The 20013-nt window shown below is 40.8% G+C and overlaps 1 protein-coding gene across 1 annotated transcript in view; it reads right to left on the bottom strand.

The window, feature by feature from the left end:
* Nucleotides 1-5710: 5710 nt before the first annotated feature.
* Nucleotides 5711-20013, bottom strand: part of AMMECR1 (AMMECR nuclear protein 1) — a 102767-nt gene continuing 88464 nt past the window's right edge. Inside the window, exons 4-6 of the mRNA XM_010985018.3 lie at nt 13899-13989; nt 12433-12529; nt 5711-10129 (exon numbers count right to left, since the gene is read on the bottom strand). Of these exons, the coding sequence (XP_010983320.3) occupies nt 10015-10129; nt 12433-12529; nt 13899-13989 (303 nt within the window). The 3' untranslated portion in view covers nt 5711-10014. The remainder of the gene's footprint in view (nt 10130-12432; nt 12530-13898; nt 13990-20013) is intronic.

A 20013-nucleotide genomic window follows, 5' to 3' on the forward strand; every position in this document is an offset into this window, starting at 1 on the left:
ATGCATGTGGGATTTATCCCAAGAATGCAAGGGTGTTTCAACATAAGAAAATCAATCATTGCTGTACACCACCATGTACAAAAAATAACTCAAAATAACTCAAAATAGATCAGCAACCTAAATATAAGGACTAAAACTATTAGCTCTTAGGGGTAAATCTTCATGACCTAGGATTTGGCAGTGGATTTCTAGATTTGACACCAAAAACACGAGCAACAAAATTAAAAATAGATAAATTGGACTTCATAAAAATTTTTTTGAATTGCTCACCAAAAGACATTATCAAGAATGTGAAAAAGACAACCAACAGAATAGGAGAAAACATTTTCAAATCATATATCTGATAAGGGTTTAATATCGTGAATATAAGAACTTTTAAAACTTAACAGAAAGACAACGCAATTAAGGGGCAAAGCACTTGAATAGACATTTCTCCAAAGAAGATATACAAATGATCAATAAGCACATGAAAAGGTGTTCAGCATCACCAGTCATTAAGGAAATGCAAATCAAAACCACAAGGAGATACTACTTCAAACCCACTAGGGTGGCTATAATCAAAAAGACAGATAACAACAAGTATTGGTGAGAATGTGGACAAATTAGACCCTTTATACTGGTGGGAATGTAAAATGGTACAGCCACCAGGGAAAAGAGTTTGATGATTTCTCAAAAAGTTAAACAGAATTACCATATGACCTGGCAATTCCATGCTTAAGTACGTACCCCAAAGGAATGAAAACATATGTCCACACAGATACTTAGAGACATATGTTTATAGTAGCATTATTCCTAAGAGCTTAATGATCAGAACAGCCCACATGTCCGTCAATGGATGAATGGATAAGCAAATTGTGGTATATGCATATAATGGAATATTATTCAGTCATCAGAAGGAACAAAGTACTAAAACGTGCAACTACTTGGATAAACTGTGAAAACATTATGCTAAGTAAAATAGTGGCAAAAGGTCACACGTTGTATGACTCCATTTATGTGACATGTCCAAAATAAGCCAATTCAGAGAGACAGAAGATTAGAGGTGACTTAGGGAATGGTGGAGGGAGAATGGGGAGTCACCCCTTAGTAGAGATGGAGTGGTTTATGGAGTGATGAAAAAAGTTTAAAACTATGGACAGCCAGTAGTTGCCCAATATTGTGAATACACTAAAGACCACTGAATTGCATGCTTTAAGGTACGTAATTGTGTGTTGTGTGGATTTTGCCTCAATAAAAATAAGTAAACAAGAAAAGAGGTGAAAAGAAAGGAGTTTCGTTCTAACTCTCAAGTGCCCTGTGCACGCTGCTTACAGGACTCATGGTGTAACCTTCCCAAGAGCAGATGTGTTACCTGCACTCTCCCAGCCTAGGGATGACTATAAGCAATTTCTATTTCACCTTCTCCAAGGCCACAGATTCTTCTGGAGTAGTATACACCCAAGTAGGGAAGGAAGGGACCAGCGAGGCCCAGCTACCCAGCAGGAACAATCTCATCCTATTGGAACAACTGGATAAACCTCATGATCCTCTTTGCAACCCCATCATTCACGAGTACCATGGACCAAGTCACCGAGGGGCATGGCTTCATGTGCAGGGGTCACTGTGGCCACCCACCACTGTCCCTGACCACAATTCTGGGAAAGGGGCCATTGCTGAGGCCTATGCCAGCAGGGTGGCCATGTCTGCATGCAGAGTTCCTGGAATTCATTTGAATGTTTGAAGTAGAGAAAGTTTAGGGAAATGTTGGCCCCACTCACACTAGTACTGTCCTTCAGATAAAGACAGGGGTTTTCCACTCTTTCCAGGCCAAGACACCCTTTCTACTCTGCCAGGATATGTGAGAGCAGGGACTCCGATTGCCCCATCCAGCTGTCTGGCCAGCCCCTGTCTCCTATGCTGATAGGCACAAATCCACCTACTCATACATGTTGACACATAAGCTAACATTGGATGCTTCCAGAATATCATGGAGATGGAAATGCTAGTTTGATGAAAGGTGATGATAGCAACTCTTAGTTTCAGATCTGCCTGGTGTCCGGGCAATGGCTGCAACTCTCAGCAGCTTCCTGCCGAGTTAAAATGTGATTTAAACATTCTATTGTGTACCAGCTGTGTTTCCTGTTTTACAATACCCAAATTTAATCATGCCCTCCTGCCCTTTCTACGTAGCGGGTGATTCCGAAAGTTACTCTAATTTCTCTCTCTGGGCGTGGGGTTACCCCTACTGTCCTCTCTCTCCTCCTACCCCATGACTGGCTTTTTCCCCTCTGGGGTGATTTTTCAATTAGTAGGCATACAAAAACTTTCTTCTCTTTGGGCTTCAAGGCGGCCTTGTAGAGTGAGCGGCCTATTCTCTGGGCTGTGCTCCCTCTCCTGGTCATGGGAAGGGCCCGATGCCTTTCAGAGGGCAGCTTCGCAGTAAGAAACAAAACTTTCAGCCACCAAATGCCATGCTGCAGGTACCTAAACCTGTTTCTTATGCAGTCATGTAATCTCCCTCCCAACTACCCTGGCATTCCTGCTGAGGGGAAGACAGCCACACTGTGAAACAATCTCTTCTTCCAACTCAACGGATCGTGATGGTGCCCGGTCGTGGGTGGTCTCTGCTGCTGACATGTTGGAGGGGCAAAGAAATGCCATTTCCCAACAGGGCTGCTACAACTCTGGTCTAGTGCCACTCTGAGGTGGAAGCCATCTAGGGAAACCCAATAAAGCCAGCCCGATGTCGCCTGGGCCCCAGTCTGAATGGCTTTTCCCAACTCGACCAAACTTGTATGCTGCTCACAACCATTAGCTCAGAATGGACTGTTCATTTGTCTTACAAAATGATGCGATCTTCATTCTGAAACCAAGCACGATGCCGTGCCTCTGGGGGCACAGGCACTCAGTAAATATTGATGGATCACGTTGAGCCTGACATTTGGGAGGAAAAGGCCAAAATGAAAAAGGAGATGGAATGACACTTTGCCAAAGGCTCTCAAAATAACTGGGCATGTTGGGACTCCAGCAGTGGTTTTCAGATCGTCCTGTGGGACCTGGCATTCTGTTGGAACTGATCGAAGTTTCCATAAACATTTGATTCAAAAAAAGTGTATGTGTTTCAATGTATATTTTAAAACTGTAATAAGAACTGAACAAAAAAGCGCTGAACAAAAACATCAAGTATGTTATATTCAGAATGGCAACTGAAGGCGAGCCTTGGGTCAGCAGGAACCATCGAGTCGACACATTCTTTTGAAACCTCGGGAGTGATGCTTCTTCTGCCTGAACTTTCCTGCAGGTCTTATGAGGCCTGGTTCAGAAGGTTGTGACTGCACTGGGGTTTTACAATCTAGACCGAGATGTATCCACGTTCATCAAACTATACACGTACGATACCACCTCTTTGCAAATCAGGACCTGCTGTTGTCATATAGCCAAAACAGTACAGAACTCAATGGAGCGCAGAGACTGTAAGTGTAACTGTCATCTGTCACCCCAGTTACCAATTTTTATACTCCCCAAAAGGGTGTCATCGTTCTCATTAACTTTAAAAGTAACTGGAAGACATTTGTACTTTATAACAATGAAATCCTCTTTTTAATCTCCTATTTGTAAACTAATGAGGTGCCAGCTAAGATTTTGATTAAAAAGCAAAGTGGTTCTTCCACCATGGAGGGAGACTAAAGGCTGAACAAATCACCAGCCCCAGGTGACTTGGCTGCGTCCTTTTAGAGTGGAGCACGAGCTAAAGGACGCCGGGGCAGCTGCGAGGCATGTAATGCAGCCGCTGCCCAGTGCGCGCTCCAGACTTAGCGCATCCTACATCTAACCTCCGTCAAGCTAAGGTGATCATTCGTCATGATGGAGATCTGCAAGTGCAGGTTAGTGTTTGTTTATATAAAGCGCATGCCCTCCACCAGCCCTCTGGGTGGGTCCATTGAAACGGTCTGAGATAGTCAATATACTCGACATTGTATGTGTCATTTTGAAGCATAGTTATAACCAAGTTTTGGGGATGAGGAGGTGGTCCTGCTTGGGCCCTAAAGCATTTTAATCTGATTCTTGAAAGGTCTCTTCCTGCAAGCTGGGGTCTGGAACAGGGAATTGTACCATGGGCTACAGGGATTAAGGAAGGCCTCTGAACGGAGTAGCCGGAGCAGTAGACCCAGGGCCTGCCTCAGTTGCATCCTCCCATTCAGCTATTCCTCCTGCAGGTGAAAAGCCTGGGCAAACAGAGATGGGGAGCCATCAACTTAGCCCCAACCTACACTTGGCTCATGGAGTCAGAGTTGTCAAAAGTGGGAGAAGCCATTCTCAGAGTGGCAGTCATTCCCTGGACCCCTGTGACCGGCAGCTCTGAATCCAGGTGTGATTTCCCCACAGCACACTTCCCCCCAGCTCACAGCAATGGGGCCCTATGGACATGATAGTATTTTCCATCAACAGAGAGGAACTGCCGCATCCCACACAATCACGCTTGTCCTCTGAAGCACTAGAGCGATTTAAAAGGTGCCCAGTGAGGCATGAAATCTAAAGAGGAAGTGCTGAAAGTCTGGGAAGAATTTAGGTAGGTGGAGTGTGATTACTGAAGTTGAAATCTGTCCAGACCACTGAGTTAACCACTAATGCTATAAAAAAGAATGCTGTAGGCTCATTAAATTACTTCATTCTACCTGAACCTATTAATATCATCTAAAGCATTAAAAAATCTCAAGTACCATTAAACTTGAATGATGAAACTGGCCCTGAGCAGCTGGCTGCCTTAATGGAGCACTAGTCAAAACCACAAGAGTCTCCGAGATCTGAGATGGCTGTTTTTAGCCACTGTGATTGACACAAGCACGTGTCATCAAATTCACACGGGTAGTGGGGGCTTTGGGGCAATGTAACAGAAAAATGTCCTGCATTTATTCACTGGCAATTAATCCTGAAATATGCATGATGAAACCGAGACAGCAAATCGTTGAGAAAGAGCCAGAGGTATTTCAACAATGTCTCAGTGGCCTTTCTGTAGAGAGAAAAGGCAGCAGCTGATAGAGGTAGCACTCCCAGAGATCTCTTGCTTGATGGCGGCTCCCATCTGGCCCTTGAAAGTCAGTAGCACTAGTTGCCTGCTCAGGTTGGAAATAGGGTACATCTCATACCACCCTGGAACTGGGAAAGTAACTGGTGATAAGTTTACGTGTGTGAGGTGCTTAATGTATGAATGTGGACAAGCTCTGAGTGGCCACATCGTGGGCATTTTCCAGTTCTGTCCTGTACTGAGAAAATGGCCAAACTTTGATGGCAGAAGAAAGCCTTCCCATCTCATCAGATGGTTTCGCTACTGCCCCCTACCAGCTCACAGAGCGGAAACACCCGGTAACACACCGATTTGGAAAAAATTTGGTGCGGGCTTAAGTATAGCTATGCTGCCACTTTAACTCAAGTGTGATGGTTGCCTCAGATCATGGCCAGGACAGACTGTCCAATAAAGGCTAGGGTCTATCACCAAGGCAGGGCTCAGGGCTGGAGGAAAGAATGACATAGGTAAATCATGTGGAGGGGAGCAGCTGTAAGCAGGTGAAGCTTCCCAAGTGCCCAGTTTGGAAAGAAATCAGGATCAGTTCCTAAGTAAATTATTCCAAAGGCGTCAACTGTTGGTGTTTTTTTTTTTTTAGTAAGAAGTACCCACAAGCCCCAGATCCTCTGATGAGGCAGGTGAAAGGAAGAAACAACAAATGATAACTCAGTTTTAACATTTTATTGGGTAAATGATTTTAAAGGTAATAACAATAGTGTCAAAACTACTACAATATCTTTCCACAGCCATACCTTACAGGCCCACATAAACCTTCTCATTTTTCTTTTTCTTCATCTGTAATATTTTAAAGCCATACATGTCATATAAAATGCCCATTTCCAATAGTTTCTTCAAACTATTAAGCAATTAAGTGTGGAAGGAAGGAGGAGCTAGTTATACCGGAAGGGGTTTTGGGGAATCTGATGTCTTACTGTAATCAAAAACCAGGGTACTAAGAAAGGAGGAGGAGACGAGCTACTCCAGGTAGCTTTGCTCATTACAAGTCTCACCACTGCATCACCAAGAACTCATTATGCTGGTGACCGATTCAAAGTAATTGCGGGGAACATATAAAACACTAAAATAACTTAGAAACTAGATCCAAATATTTCAAAAGTAATCAACTTTCATATACAAAAACAGTCAGAGGTGGTTACAAAAGTTTGTTTTCTCAGTGCGTCTATGTACCAGCGCAGTTACTGGGTCCAGAGCAAAATAAAAGGTTTATTTTCTTCTGAAACAGTAATAAAAAACAAGGAAAACATATCTTTGTATATAAAGGATCGATGCTGGTCTTAAGAATAATGTAATCAGAAACCCTTAAATCGAGAGGCACACAACGGGTTTCCACTTTTAAAAAAGAAAAGGAAAGTCACCAGTTTATTCAAATGGAGGAGGTGCTCACACCCCTTCAAATAAACTTAATTCAATTTAACATCACTAGCAAAAATCACTTAGAAACTGTACAAAAATAAAAAAGTTAACACATTTAATCCTGCAAGGTTTTTGTAAGGACTGAAAGGCAGGCTTTTGGAGCAGCATTTGGGCATGGCTGGGGGGCTTCTTTGGTTTGACCTAACACACAGAAGAGATGGAGCCTATTCCAGATGACAGTTTCGAATTTCCTGCACATTTGAAGACATGAAAAGAGGCCAGTATACAAACTTCCGGTGTGCTGGGCGTGGGGTCTATACGCACTGGACTGAAAATCTAATTGCTTTAAGCGGGGCGGGGTGGGGTGGACAGGAGCAGAGAGAGCAAGCCTTACACTTCCTCCATCAGTTATACCGGCCTCTCATGACCGGGGAGCCTGGAGTGGGCGGTAGCACGGTCTCGTGCAGTCAGAAGGCCACTTAATGGGGGAGGGGGAGGGGCAGTTGTTCTTTTAGAATCTGGTACCTGGCTGACCTTGTTTAAGAACAAGAAAACCCTTCCAGAATTGGAAGCCTTTTGGTACATACCAAAGTAAAATACGTACTATTTTCCGAGAGGAAAAATACCCAGTTGCATTTGAAAACGGAAAACATAAATGGAACTAATTAACATTTAAAAGGGGGGCTATGTAAACTTTGTGCTACTCAAATGAAGTTCAAGTATTACTTCTGAGCTGTTTACAGATCACTGAACTTATACAATATTCTGGTGATAAGAGTGCAATTCACATTTGTGTTTCTGAACAAATAAACCACAACTGGCTAGAACACAATCTGTGCAATTAGAATCTTCGTCTGAGTTAAAAACACATGCTACATATTTCAACATGTTCAAAGTTAATTCAAACCACATATTTAACAGCTTTGAAATATACGACAAAGGTGAAAGGGTCTAGCATTTGTTTGAAGCACACCATTACAAGTTTGTATAACACCCTTTACACTACAAAGTCTTTTAATCAACAGCTACTTAGACACAAAAGATGCACTGTGCATTAATTTGAGTACAAAAGGAGACAAAACTATCCTTTTCCCCCAAGCCATGGTGGGAAATATTGCTGACCTCGTCCTCTGAAGCCTGCAGGATGGTTATTTCTTCAGTATAACATTATTACACTGGTAAGAAAATCTGTATAACATCTGCATATATCAAGAATTTTAAAAAATCTGATATGATTTTAGAGTCCGCATGACCAGTCACGTGACCTGCTCAAGATTGATTAGCACCGTTAAATACATAAACACACACATATGTGTGTATGTATGTATAAGTATACACACACACATATGTGTATGTAATAGATCTTTTCTTTAAAAAAAAAACTTCTAACCATGAGCTCACCCAGGATGAGGAGCCTGTTGAACTGATGAGATGATGGACAAGATGGATCGATATTGGTCTATTTTGTCTCTCTTCAGTTTGCTTGTTTGATTTACTTTTTTTTTTTTTTGCAGCAAACAGTATCATTCAGCTTGTGCTCAGTATCCCTATAAGGGCAAGAAAAAATTTCTATCAGGTAGCCACTTGTTTTTATACTGAAAGATGAATCTGCTCCAAAATGCTCCCAAGTAGAAATGAAAGGACTCAAAAATCCTTTTCTAAAGCCCAACAGGTAGCTTTCTCTGACTCATCTCTAGGTTCAAGGGAACTGGCTACCGAGATCCCGTTTCAGGCTAACAATTGGCTTCTTATTTAAGGCATCACAACTGAAAATGGTTATTTTAACAACGGATGCTGTGGATGAAGGAATACCAACAAACCTCTGAGAACTCTCATCAGAAATGAAAGCAGTTTGCTTTGCCACAAGGGCAAGCAGAAGGAATTCAGCCAATTATCTCACAAACTAGAAAAGGTTTTCAAATTCTGAACTAGCAGTCTGTCACTTGTCACAGCAACTACATGTATAAGCTATGCCATTTTGATACTCAGTGACATCTCTTAGTTTTAGACCATATATTCTGCACCATACTTATATTCATCACTTGATATATTTGTTTCCTGTTTGAAAAAAAATTTTTACACACACACACACACACACACACACACACACACACACACACACATATATTTACTACCATAAAATGAAGGTAATCTTTCTCCAGAATCATCTGTCACTTTTTCTGGGGTATACATATGGACCTCCTATTGACATGAGGAAGTTCTCTTTGTATGCATCATGGGAAGCCTAGCCCTGCAAATGAACTGGGCTCTAACAACTCTATCACATCTAAATGCCAACTCCATTTTTCCAGGTGTAACATAACAATCTTACCAATATAGTAAATGTGTTTCTCTCAAAAGTATGTAGTGCAGAAAGAGATTCAAGCGATTTTACAGGATTTCTAAAACTCCAGTATTGTCCCCATGACAAACATCCAAAATCATGGCATGTATGAACTTTTGTTTCACTAGATTATCTTTACCATTTCTTTAAATGGTAGCTAAAATTGTCTCTGGCCAATCATGACTTATTGAAACCTAAAGCTAACAAATTTAAATTAATATATAATAGACAAATGTCTCTTTTTGGTTATTTGCTCAAAATAAATTTTTTTCAGCTTAAAAAAATACTTCAGAGTAAGGAATTTGTCTAATCTGTTGTTTCACATATAGAAACAATAACATTTTATAAGAATATCTCTCTAAATTGCCTTTTTTCTAACCCCTCTTAATTCCACTTAATTATATTCTTCTCAAAGGCACTAAATTCTGTATCTGCTCTCTTCCTGATATTTTTGTCAAAATGATTTCTGTAGCATATTTCAAAGGTAGCTTGTACTTTCTTAAAACAGTGTTTCAGTTCGTAAGTTGGTTCTATAAAGTGATGAGACGGATTTTCCTATAATAACCAGCACAATAGGCATAAATGATTTCTCACTCTCTGTGACAAGGCCTGTCATGGACCTTCGAGTGTTCTATACTAGAACTAAAGTTCATATATTTTAACCAGGGGAAAAGCATATAGTTACGGAGTGAAGACCCACATACTAAGCTCTCATAGCAAAATGAATTTTAGACAAATTCAACATTAATATACAAATACCTGAATTTGATATGAATTATTCTGAAACACGGCTATCAAAAATGATCTATCTTACCGAGGAAAGCAAAAGAAAAACCTAAATAAAATCCTTAACTGCACAATTTCTTCCATCCACAGTCGAAAGAAGGAAGAGAAGAAGGAAAGAAGGAAGGAAAGAAGACAGGAAGGCAGGAAAGACAGAAAGACAGAAACCTGACTGAGATAGCAAAGCAAAATTCTATATAATATTGTAAGGAGAGAAAAATCCCGAAATTCGTATGTGCTGCAAAAAAAAAAATCAATGATCTAAAATAATAAAACATGATCTTAATAAATGCCATTTTCCTACCCGTTACCATGATGATCTTAATTGACAATGTCGAAGCTTCACCATGGCAACGGAAACTATCATCATAAAATGGTACAGTAAAAGAGATAGCTAGACCAAGAAGGGGTAGGGTCTCCTGGGAAGAGGTCTGCAGAGAGGCCCAGTGACTGGCTGCGCGGCTCAGTGTCAGGAATAATGGTTGTATGGCGGAAGGGGATGCCCAATGCCATTTTGAAAATGATGATGCTGGCGATGAGCAAGGTATTCAGCATAGCTCAAGGTCATCTTTTCACTACGGTACCTGAAAGAAAGTCAGGGAAGAGACAAAGTTAACGTCAAGAGGCAGGTGACATGCCAATGTCAGAGCTAGGAGGGACTCTCGTAGGTCATTTTATAGAACAGGGAACAGAGGCCGAGAGAGAAATGACTTGCCCAGTGTCACACAGCTAGTAAGCAGCAGAGCTGAGATCAGAACCCAGGAATCCAGAGTCTAAGTCCGGTGCTCTTTCCACTCTACTACTCCTCATTCAAATTGTTCTAGAGATTGTATTGCCCCCTCAGCTCCGGTTTGCTAACAGGAAAGAACAGAGGAAAGCCAGCCCGTTACTATCATGTGTGCATTTCATGCACTTGACTACTTTTTCTTCTGGGATCTCCCCTTGCTTCCTCTCCTACCATTCCTTCCTTCTGTCCGCACATCTCTGGTCTTGCCGTTAAGTGAAAACAGTAACAACAAAACACTTGTCTTACTCTCGGTGTCCCAACCCTGTGTTTCCCCAGCTCCAGGTTTCTTTTCCTTGCCACGCTTCTCAAAAAAGTAACGTGTATTTCCCACCTTCCATCCCTCATCTCACGCTGCTCCTTGGCCCAGTGCATCTTGGCTCGTGCTGCCGCTCTTTCAGGTCACCCCCCACCCTGCTCGGCCGCTCCATTATCATGCCGCTCACCACTCCCCGTTTGGAGCTCTCTGGTGCCTTGCGTTCTGCAACTCCACACTCCTCTGGTTCTCCCCCCGCCTCTCGGACTGCTCCTTATCTCTCTGACTACTCATCTGACCCCTGCCTTGTAGCATTTTCCTACGTTTCTACCTTCAGTGCCTTTGACCCTATCCTCTGTCCCCACCCAGTGAACCCTAGCCTCATAGCTTCAACCATGTCCTCTTTACAGACAATCCCAAATCACCATCTCCAGCCATAAGCTCTCTACACACGTATACTTCCATGACCTATGGGATATTTCTATACACATATCCCAGGAAGCACTTCAAATCCAGAATCAATGCATAAGTGTGACTCCCTTCAACGTGGTCCCTTCTCTTAGTTTAAATGGACTGCCTTGGTCCCTTTTATCTAGACGAAAGTCTTGACTTGCTCCTCTTCCCTACTTCTGATTGATGATTAAGTCCTTTTATTCCTTCCACAACATCTTCTTTTCCCTTCTTTCTTCCCATCCCCCTGCCACAGCTCTTGTTAAGGCTCCCAGTTCACCTTCTTTGGATTGCTGCCATAGATTCTTAGATAACAGCCTGTCTCCTAACAAATTTTCCTGTGCCAAACTTACACCTCCCCAAGTTCATCTGTTTAAAACCCTTCAGTGGCCACCAACTGCGTATAGAATCAGGTCTAAACTCCTTAGTCTCCATGATCTAACCTGGGCCATATTTCAATGACCACCTTCTATATATACACCGAAAGACCAACCAAATCAGACTTTGGAACATTCCTTAGAATTTGCTCTGTATTTCGCCACCTACATGCATTGACTCACTAAGTTCTCTTTAAGTTAATCCCTTCCTCCCTCACTCTCCACCTGTCAAATATTCTACTCAGTGAGCTCAGCCTCAAATCGACCTCCTCCTTGAAATTTTCTGGGATTCCTCTTTCCCTACTCTATGACTTGACAGCATCCATCACATTCTGCCTGATAGTGATAATTATTATTGTACATGCTCTTCTATTTTCCTAGAATGTGAGCTCAGAGAAAGCAGAGATGGAGGCATTTTCAAATTTGTTAACTCCTCAGAGCTGAGAAGAGTCCATTTTTAGACTGTAGGCATCCAATGTGGTTTTGTGGAATTAAAATAAATGGAAACAGCAACCCATTTTCCTAAAATGTTTGATATTTTCCTTTTTAAATAAGTACCCCTATGAGCCCATGTGGAAATTTATTTAGCATATGTGAGTCTTAGCTCAATTATGTTTTTCAGCAAGCTTTCTATCACTGCCAAAATTCTAAGGTGAAATTCACATTTGGGGACTGCTGATCAGAATCCTGGGGTTCTGCTAAGCAATGTCGAAAGCTAGCCAATAGCTAATTCGGGTAACTTTCTTCAATCATGCAGTCTAAAGGCTCAGAGGGCTTGCTTAGGCAAAGCCAGAGTAATCACACAGAGCTAAGATGGGAAGGATGGGCTCATACATCATACAGGTTTTACTGCCCAGCAGGGTTCCACTGTCTCCACCCCCAGTACACAGTACTGCCATTCACTTCCACTCTGTTTCAGAAGAGACACAGTGCAGTTAAGAGAGGAGAGAGATCAAAGGATTATAGGTATATGCATCAAGATGTACTGGTTAGCCTTGCACTAGGAGATGCCTTCTGTACCTGGTCAGTTTTATGGTTTTCCTGAATTCATTAGTAATCGGAGCTTTATATCCTCCTTTCCTCAGTAAGGAGTCTATGGTCTGAATATGGTCCCATCCTGTGGAGAGCAGACCAGATAAAATACCAGTCAAGCACATGTAACAAGCACCTTTGGTTAAATACAAAATGACTTTGTAGAGGTCAGCTATCACTGTCACCAAATGCCATCAACCCCTTTGGCCCTAAAAACAATCACACATTTCATCCTGTACAGAAGCAGGTACACCACTGCAGACCTTAAGTTCTAGCTATGCACAATGGCTAGCAACATTGGCTTCTTTATTTCAACCACACTGGAAGGTAAGGAGCCTAAGAGACTGGCAGTGACTGCTCAGCCACGTCTCAGCAACAAGCCACAAACACTGTACTCTCCTCCACCAGTGACATTTTTAAATGGGAGGGAAAAGCATCATTGTGCCAACTCAATAGTAGTTATTAGGACTCCCACGCTAACCCATGGTAATTGCCATTTCTAATGGTATCTTCTGGCATCAATCAAGTGCATCTGTGTGCAGGATTCAAAGGCATTTTTATCAGTTCTGACACAGGATGCACACTCATGGTTGAAGCCTTCCACCTCTTATGTAAGCCTTACGACGTCAACGGAACTACAGAGTTAAGACATCTTCAAAAGCAACCCCAATAATCTTCAGATAGCTGCCTTAAAGACTAATTCTCTTGTTTAGGGGGCTTAATGATAGTAAATTTTTGCAGTTATCTATCTCACATTTATATGAAACAGACATGGGAAAAGCAAATAACAGCTGCTTTCCGAGAAGAAATGCTCCATGAGATAAAGAAGAGATATTCATTTCAACTAACATGAAACAAGAATTGAGTAGTGGCTAGGAAGGACAAGATACTACAGGGTGAAAATTTATTTTGTGTTACAGTGGTGGTTCATAAAGGTTTGTGCTTTATCTGCAAAATCAAAAAACGTTTGTTGATTAGGAACATATAAAACTAATATTCTCAATGCACCTAATCTTGGGAAACCTACAGTCTTGATAGTAGCAGAATGAGTAATGGCAATCACCTAAGAAGGAAACATTTGATACTGACAATGAACTATGTGGCTGAGACTTGTTTTTGCCGCAAGGGTGCAGCACAGTAGAATATGGGGAAATGGCACTTTAAATTTGTAGCAAACCATTGCCTTAAAATAAAACCCAACTTTCACAAATCTTTGCTTTTTGGAAAGTATACTTTTGTATGTCTTTGCTGCCAGACTTTGGTGCAGAGGTTCAGCTTCTGTATAATTTACCGATTTCATACAGACGTTGCAGTGGCAGTGATGGAAGAGTCATTTCTTATAATTTGTCAGTGATCAATTATCAGACATAACTGCAAGGTCAGATAGTGCATTGCAATTTGTATATTTGTTTAAATTCTTCACCAGATCTTATGAAATAAAGTACAACAATGACCTTGCTCCTTTGCAACCTCCGGTAGGTAGGTGGCGGTGCGTTTTGATCCTTTTTCATTGATGAATTCTATTCTAATGCCATGTACACCCACCTGAAAGAAATTGGCAGTTTTATTAGTACAGTCTTCTTCAAAGAAACCAAAGAAAAAGTTACATTTAATTTTCAAGAGAATGCAGCTCTTCCTTTCCCCTTGTTTTTTGAAGTGCATATCCGTTCTCTCTTTCCAAAGCACTGACTTTGGGATCGAAGGCCATTATGATGGCCATGGAGACTGAAAACATTGACTGGCATGTGCCCAACATGCGCCGGGCTATGCTATTCTGTTTGGAACTGGAACAACCATTTTGGGGCTGTATGTAGAATAAGATGGTCAATGGCAAAAGTCCGGCCCCCATCCCCAAATTGTAGCTCATGACAGTAAGGAATGAGACCTAGGGAACTGACTTCAGAGAGACAGCAAACAACCATCCTGCTTTCAGGCAGAATCACCATTTCAGATTGCGTTCTTAAACTTCAAGGGCTGCTGACTCTCTTCCCAAACTGCCTAGTCTCTTTAAAACCTTGAATTATATGTAGATAAACACAGATAAGACTGAAAAAACCAACAACTCCCAGATCCTACATCGTCACCCATTACAGATAGTACTTCTGAAAAATGTACTGTGGCTTAAAGTGGGGGTGGCAAACCCTCACTGTCCATCTCCATCGTTGCCCTCATACACTGCTGCCAAATCTAAGAGCAATAAAGATTTCCAGTTACTTCGGGGCAGGGCATTTTTGCATAGTTTCTTATGCACTAACTCAGAGACCACTATCACTTTATTATGTGAAACCGGCTAACTTTTGGTGGTACCCTAAAAAAGGGAGTCTCCCAAGTAACTGTGGGCAATTTCTTGCTAATGTTTTAAGAAAGTAAGGTACTTTTTCCTTGATTAGCATCCAGTGAAAAGGAATCTGTCCTTTCCCCTCATATCTCACATAGAATAGTATATAGAGCTAAAGTTCATTAAAAGGTTCTTTACTTCTTTATAAACATGGATAACAAAAATGACATTTCAAAAGTGTAACAACTCCGTTCTTTCCTCCTAAATCCATGGCTGCTTTAGATCAACAATTCCCAGGTGGAGCTTAAGGTTGTCCAAGGTCCTGGAGGGAAGATGTTAGGACCAGGTACACATTTTTTACACAAGAAAGAGGCTTCTTTTCAGAGCAGGTGGTTATAGCCATACACATAAATGGATGTGAAGGTCTAGAAGAGGAAAAGGGGTCCACAGAAACTTCTTCCACTTCTTCTGCACTTAGCCTGAAAGTTTTCAATTTTTCAGGGAAAAAAGTCCTCTGGAAAATCCATTTCAGTTTTTACCTAAGTCTTCACACAGCCATCCAGTAGAGTCTGACAGATCTTCTGAGCAGTTTATGTTTTTTTATTAAAGCCTATCTCTGTGGTCATTTCTTCTATCTAATATCAGCATTCTTATGAATCTCCTTCTGCTGAGAATGCAATCAGGGCAGCTGTTTAAAAACTAACACAATAAGGCCTCCCCTACCCTGTGGGAAATGACCATGGACAGCTGAGAAGAAATATGAGTGCTTAGCTATCAGACATTTCCAGGATAAAGGACATCTACTCATCTCCCCAGTGCCTGACACGGTACGGAGACAATGACAAATTTGCAACAGTTTCTGGATACTGACTTTCTCATCAGTGACTTTGAAATTTTTTTTTCCTTCAATAATATCAGAGCCTTCATAATTTGTTTTTTAAAATATATGGCATAAATAATTTATGCTCCCATCATTCACTGAGGTGAATTCTGCCATCTTCAACTCAATTTATCAAAAATCTGTCAAGTTAAAATTGAAAAGAATTTTGGTGTTTATTAAAGTGTCTAATCAAAATTGTGAGAGGAAGAATGTTTCCCTGGGAGGTGGGAATGTTAGGCTGAATCAGTACTGTTTAATTAGCATGGGGTGGGGATGGAGGCTGCAAAATTTTATAAGAATTTTAGGAGGTTTTATACTTCAGCAAGTATAGTTTGGGAAAAGAACAACTCCCCAGGTGATTTTTATTCCAGGTAACCTCTAATAATCAGTCTAGCTCTGACAGACTATGGCTGTGTGTTACAAAAAAGTGATTTAGGCAAATTGGAGGTGATTTAGACATAAGTACATTCTGTGCTCTTCAACAAAAATTACAGAGCTTTTGAAGCCTAGTAACTTAATAATGAAAAGAGATAAGACCAAGTGTATGGTATGTGAATAATATCTTAATAAAGATAAATATGAGGAAGTTAAGACCAAATTGGAAGGACGTACTGACCAAAATAAAAATTGTTCACAAATAAAATTGATTTACTTTTGTATTTTGAGAAGGCCCCACCATCAAGTTTGATAGGAAAAAAATTATCAAAACTCTCCCATTTTAAATTAGTACCACACTGACAATTTTGAATTCTTCTCTGTGTTCCTATGGTTCTGAGCATTTGAAACCCTTGTACATTGAACTGTAGGTATGGTGATTTTAAAGTGATTCCTTTGTGAGAAATAACTTATTTCATAGGTCAAAAATACACTCCACAGAGACAGAAAGCCAAGCCAGAGTGACTCATTTTTTTCAACTAGTGGAATCAGGAGAATGGTAATAATGTTCTGAACAGAATCAAAGCATAAATAGCCTTTGTCACCTGTTGAGCAACAACATTTTCCTTGCTCCCAGAACCACAGATGCCACCAAACAGTCATACTGCACCATCAAAACAGGAGAGTGGAAAATGGCCTACTGAGGAGAATGACCGAATCTGGCCAACCCGTGGAGATCACTGGCTTTGCAAATTAAGTCATCACCCCTGAAATGAGCACCAAAACTCATTCTGTATTGTCACAGCTGCAACTCCAAAACGTAACCCTCATGGATAATAATGGAATCCTCCCTTGGACAGACTGGAGAATCCTTTGGCCCAGCAGCATCCCAAGAGATAAAGGCTCTAGTTGCAATTATCAGCTAGATAAGAGATCAGCTAACAAGGGTCTTGGGGTTCTTTGAAGCAAACTTGCTCTAAAACTCTATCCTAGTAACTTGCCACTTCTAAGGCTGGGTAAGGAATTAGCATATGGGAACACTGTGCCACCAAATACCCCTCACTACGCTACCACTGAGCAAAGTACAGCCAGGTGAGCAAAAACTGGAGACTTGCAAAGGTAGCCTTATCAGAGTCTGCAGATCATTTTCAAAATTATTAGAAGGTCTGAGGAAAAAAAAATGCTTTCAAGGTCCATCAGCTATGGTAATATCCTTTTAATCAAGACTGTACTTTTGCTAAGCAAAGCTATAAATCAACTCGAATGGTAGTAAATTAAATGTAGGACTTATAGATAAGAGGATATGGAATTAAACAGAGCTGTATCTGTGTGTGCTGAGAGGACATTAAGAGCGGTTCAATAGACTCCTGTTTCATGCTAAAAAAGAAAGCTACGTTTATTCGGAACCTTTCCATAGCAAGTGATTTATATTAATGCTATTATACAATCTTTTGTTTTTAACATCGCCCAGAATGATTAAATATCAAGATTAATGTTAGGACCCTAAAATATATCTTGATTATTCTGGAGTTGATTATTCAGATTGGAGATTATGCATCCCCAACTCCACCTGGCCTCGGCCTCATCCTCTTTCCTCTCTTGTCTATTTCTCTATCTGTTCACTCCTCTATCAGAGAGCATGTGGACACAGGGAGAAGAGATACATCCAAATTAATCAATTTTGCTACATAGTAAAAAGGTTTGGTAGGAGAAGAGATTATAAATAATGGCTAAAATGAAGCTGCTAGACTGTCTGCAGATTTCATTTATCCTCATTATCTGGTCCCTTGTTAGAAATGTGGCTTCATTTAAAACTATTATTCCCTAATGCAGTGACTCTCCACACGGGAGCATTTAAAAAAAAGTGCCGTCTCCCACCCCATTACAATATATGGTCCATATTATGCTCTGCACAATTGCATGGTCAAAGTTTAAAATACCCTAGTCTGTCTATAAGGCAAGTGTTAGTCCTATAATCCACCCGCAACACTACAGAAGGGTCTCACTTTTACTTGTGAGCCTAATCAGCAAGCCAACAATCCGGATATGCTGAAACATGAAAAAAATCATCTGGCTAAAAGCATCAGTGAGTATAAAATGTGCTCTGGCTAAATGGAGTAGGCTCCATGCAAGCCTTGGACCATTTGGGTCCATAATTACCTACACAGTCCTAACTCTCAAAGCTAAATCTGCCCTGAGACCATATCCGTTCAGTAAAACCAATTTACTGTCTCAGATTCATCCTGTCTTAGCAAATGTCACAGCTAGTCCCACTTTGCCCCATTTTCAGAAGCAAATGTTGGGTTTCCCTGTAACAGAATGGCCATCTCACTCCACTGATTTTCAGTGGGTTCACCTTGAATAAAAGAAAACCCATCAGGAGGCCAAAGAATCGAAGGTTGTCTGACATGGCTTTGTTGCTGGTATCATTTGGCAAAATATGCTTTGCAATTAACAAAGCAGCCAGTCACTGGTCATTCGCATAAGAGTGAACTGCCAGGCTCAATATGCCAGTTCCACTGAATTGAATGAAAGGACTCTGTTCCTAATGAGGAGCTCAGGATGTCTGGCACACCCCCCAACCTTAGAGGCTGGCATCCCCACACATGCTCTCTCACAAAACAGTCTGTGGTATCACGGACAGAAATAAACACTGCACTGGACAACCCATGGGTCTGACCCAGAGTCTGGTGTTTCTAATATTCTTAGGAAGACAAAGCCCTAAGTGATATTTCGCCTAAAAGCACGAAAACCACAACGAAGAAGATTCAACTTGTTCACTCATAGCCCCATGGTACCTTCTGTCCCACCCCCAGCTCAGCCTTCTGCAGACTGACTCTTCCTCTTCCCAGTGGAAGCAAATTCCACATAAGGAAAATACTCCAAACTTGGGCCTTCTCCAAGTTTATGTCTTGAATAATTCTTATTTGGGCAAGAAAAATTAACATTTTCATCATAAAGGCTGATGACAATTTGTACAGATCCTAATGAATCACTTCCTCCAATCCTGATACTACCAAAAATAATGTCGACTACATATTGTCCAGATCCGCCCATCAAATCCTCAGGGTTGTGATTCCCCATCACTTTAATGCACCCATCAATTTCAGAAGTAAATCTGAAGTTTTGAAGGGGCCTATCTGATTAACAATTAACAGTTAACAATTAACAATGGTTAACAACACTTCACAACTGGCCAAATAAATTTTAAAAACAGTGTTGCTGCAATTCAGGGTTTTTCCCTTGGTAATTTTTACTTTTGTAAACCTTAAAAAAAAATGGATTTTTTGTTTATAAAAATATACACGCATATTACAAAAAAATCCCTTTAGAAAAGCATAAAAGAGAAAATAAAGATGGCATGTGATCCTAGTGCCACCAAGAGACAACTCTTGCCTCAGTAACTTAAAAAATAATCTTCTGAACCAACCGAGATGCTGCCAAGGACTATATTATTAGGCTGTTTTTATCTATTATCTGACCAGCTTCTGTAGCTGTCCTTGCTTTCCAATTTCTTTTAAGTGAGAAGCTTTTAAAAGCAGAAGAAGTGCTACAAAAATGAATCAAAAAGGGTAATTGATTGCAAAGCTTTACTTGGGCCTGGGTAATGGGTAACCTTTTTACATATTCTACTTTAAAAACTGCTTCACACACACACACACACACAAAAACTGCTTCACCATCTACCTCAGCTGAGGTTGTTTGTTTTTTTTTTCCCTGTTGCTATTTTGTGAAAACAACTGCAAAGGTCTCCTTGACCAAAATATACATGTGTTGCTCTTCTCTAAAATCCCTGCAAACCAGTCACCTTTAGCTTAGAAATCAGTTCAGTCTCAATTCTTTTTTTTTTTTCAGTCTCAATTCTTGTCTTTTGCAGGGCTTACCAAAGGACCAATTAGTGCCAATTTTGATTCCCGTAGGAGATTTAGACATCTTGTCTATCAGGAACATGAGCCTGCCAAATTATTTCACAAAGGCCACTGAACAACAATCTGATAACATTTATTTTAACTAACAGCAGACGCACAGCTCTAAA

Source organism: Camelus dromedarius, chromosome X, assembly GCF_036321535.1.
Source record: "Camelus dromedarius isolate mCamDro1 chromosome X, mCamDro1.pat, whole genome shotgun sequence".
Lineage (NCBI taxonomy): Eukaryota > Metazoa > Chordata > Mammalia > Artiodactyla > Camelidae > Camelus > Camelus dromedarius.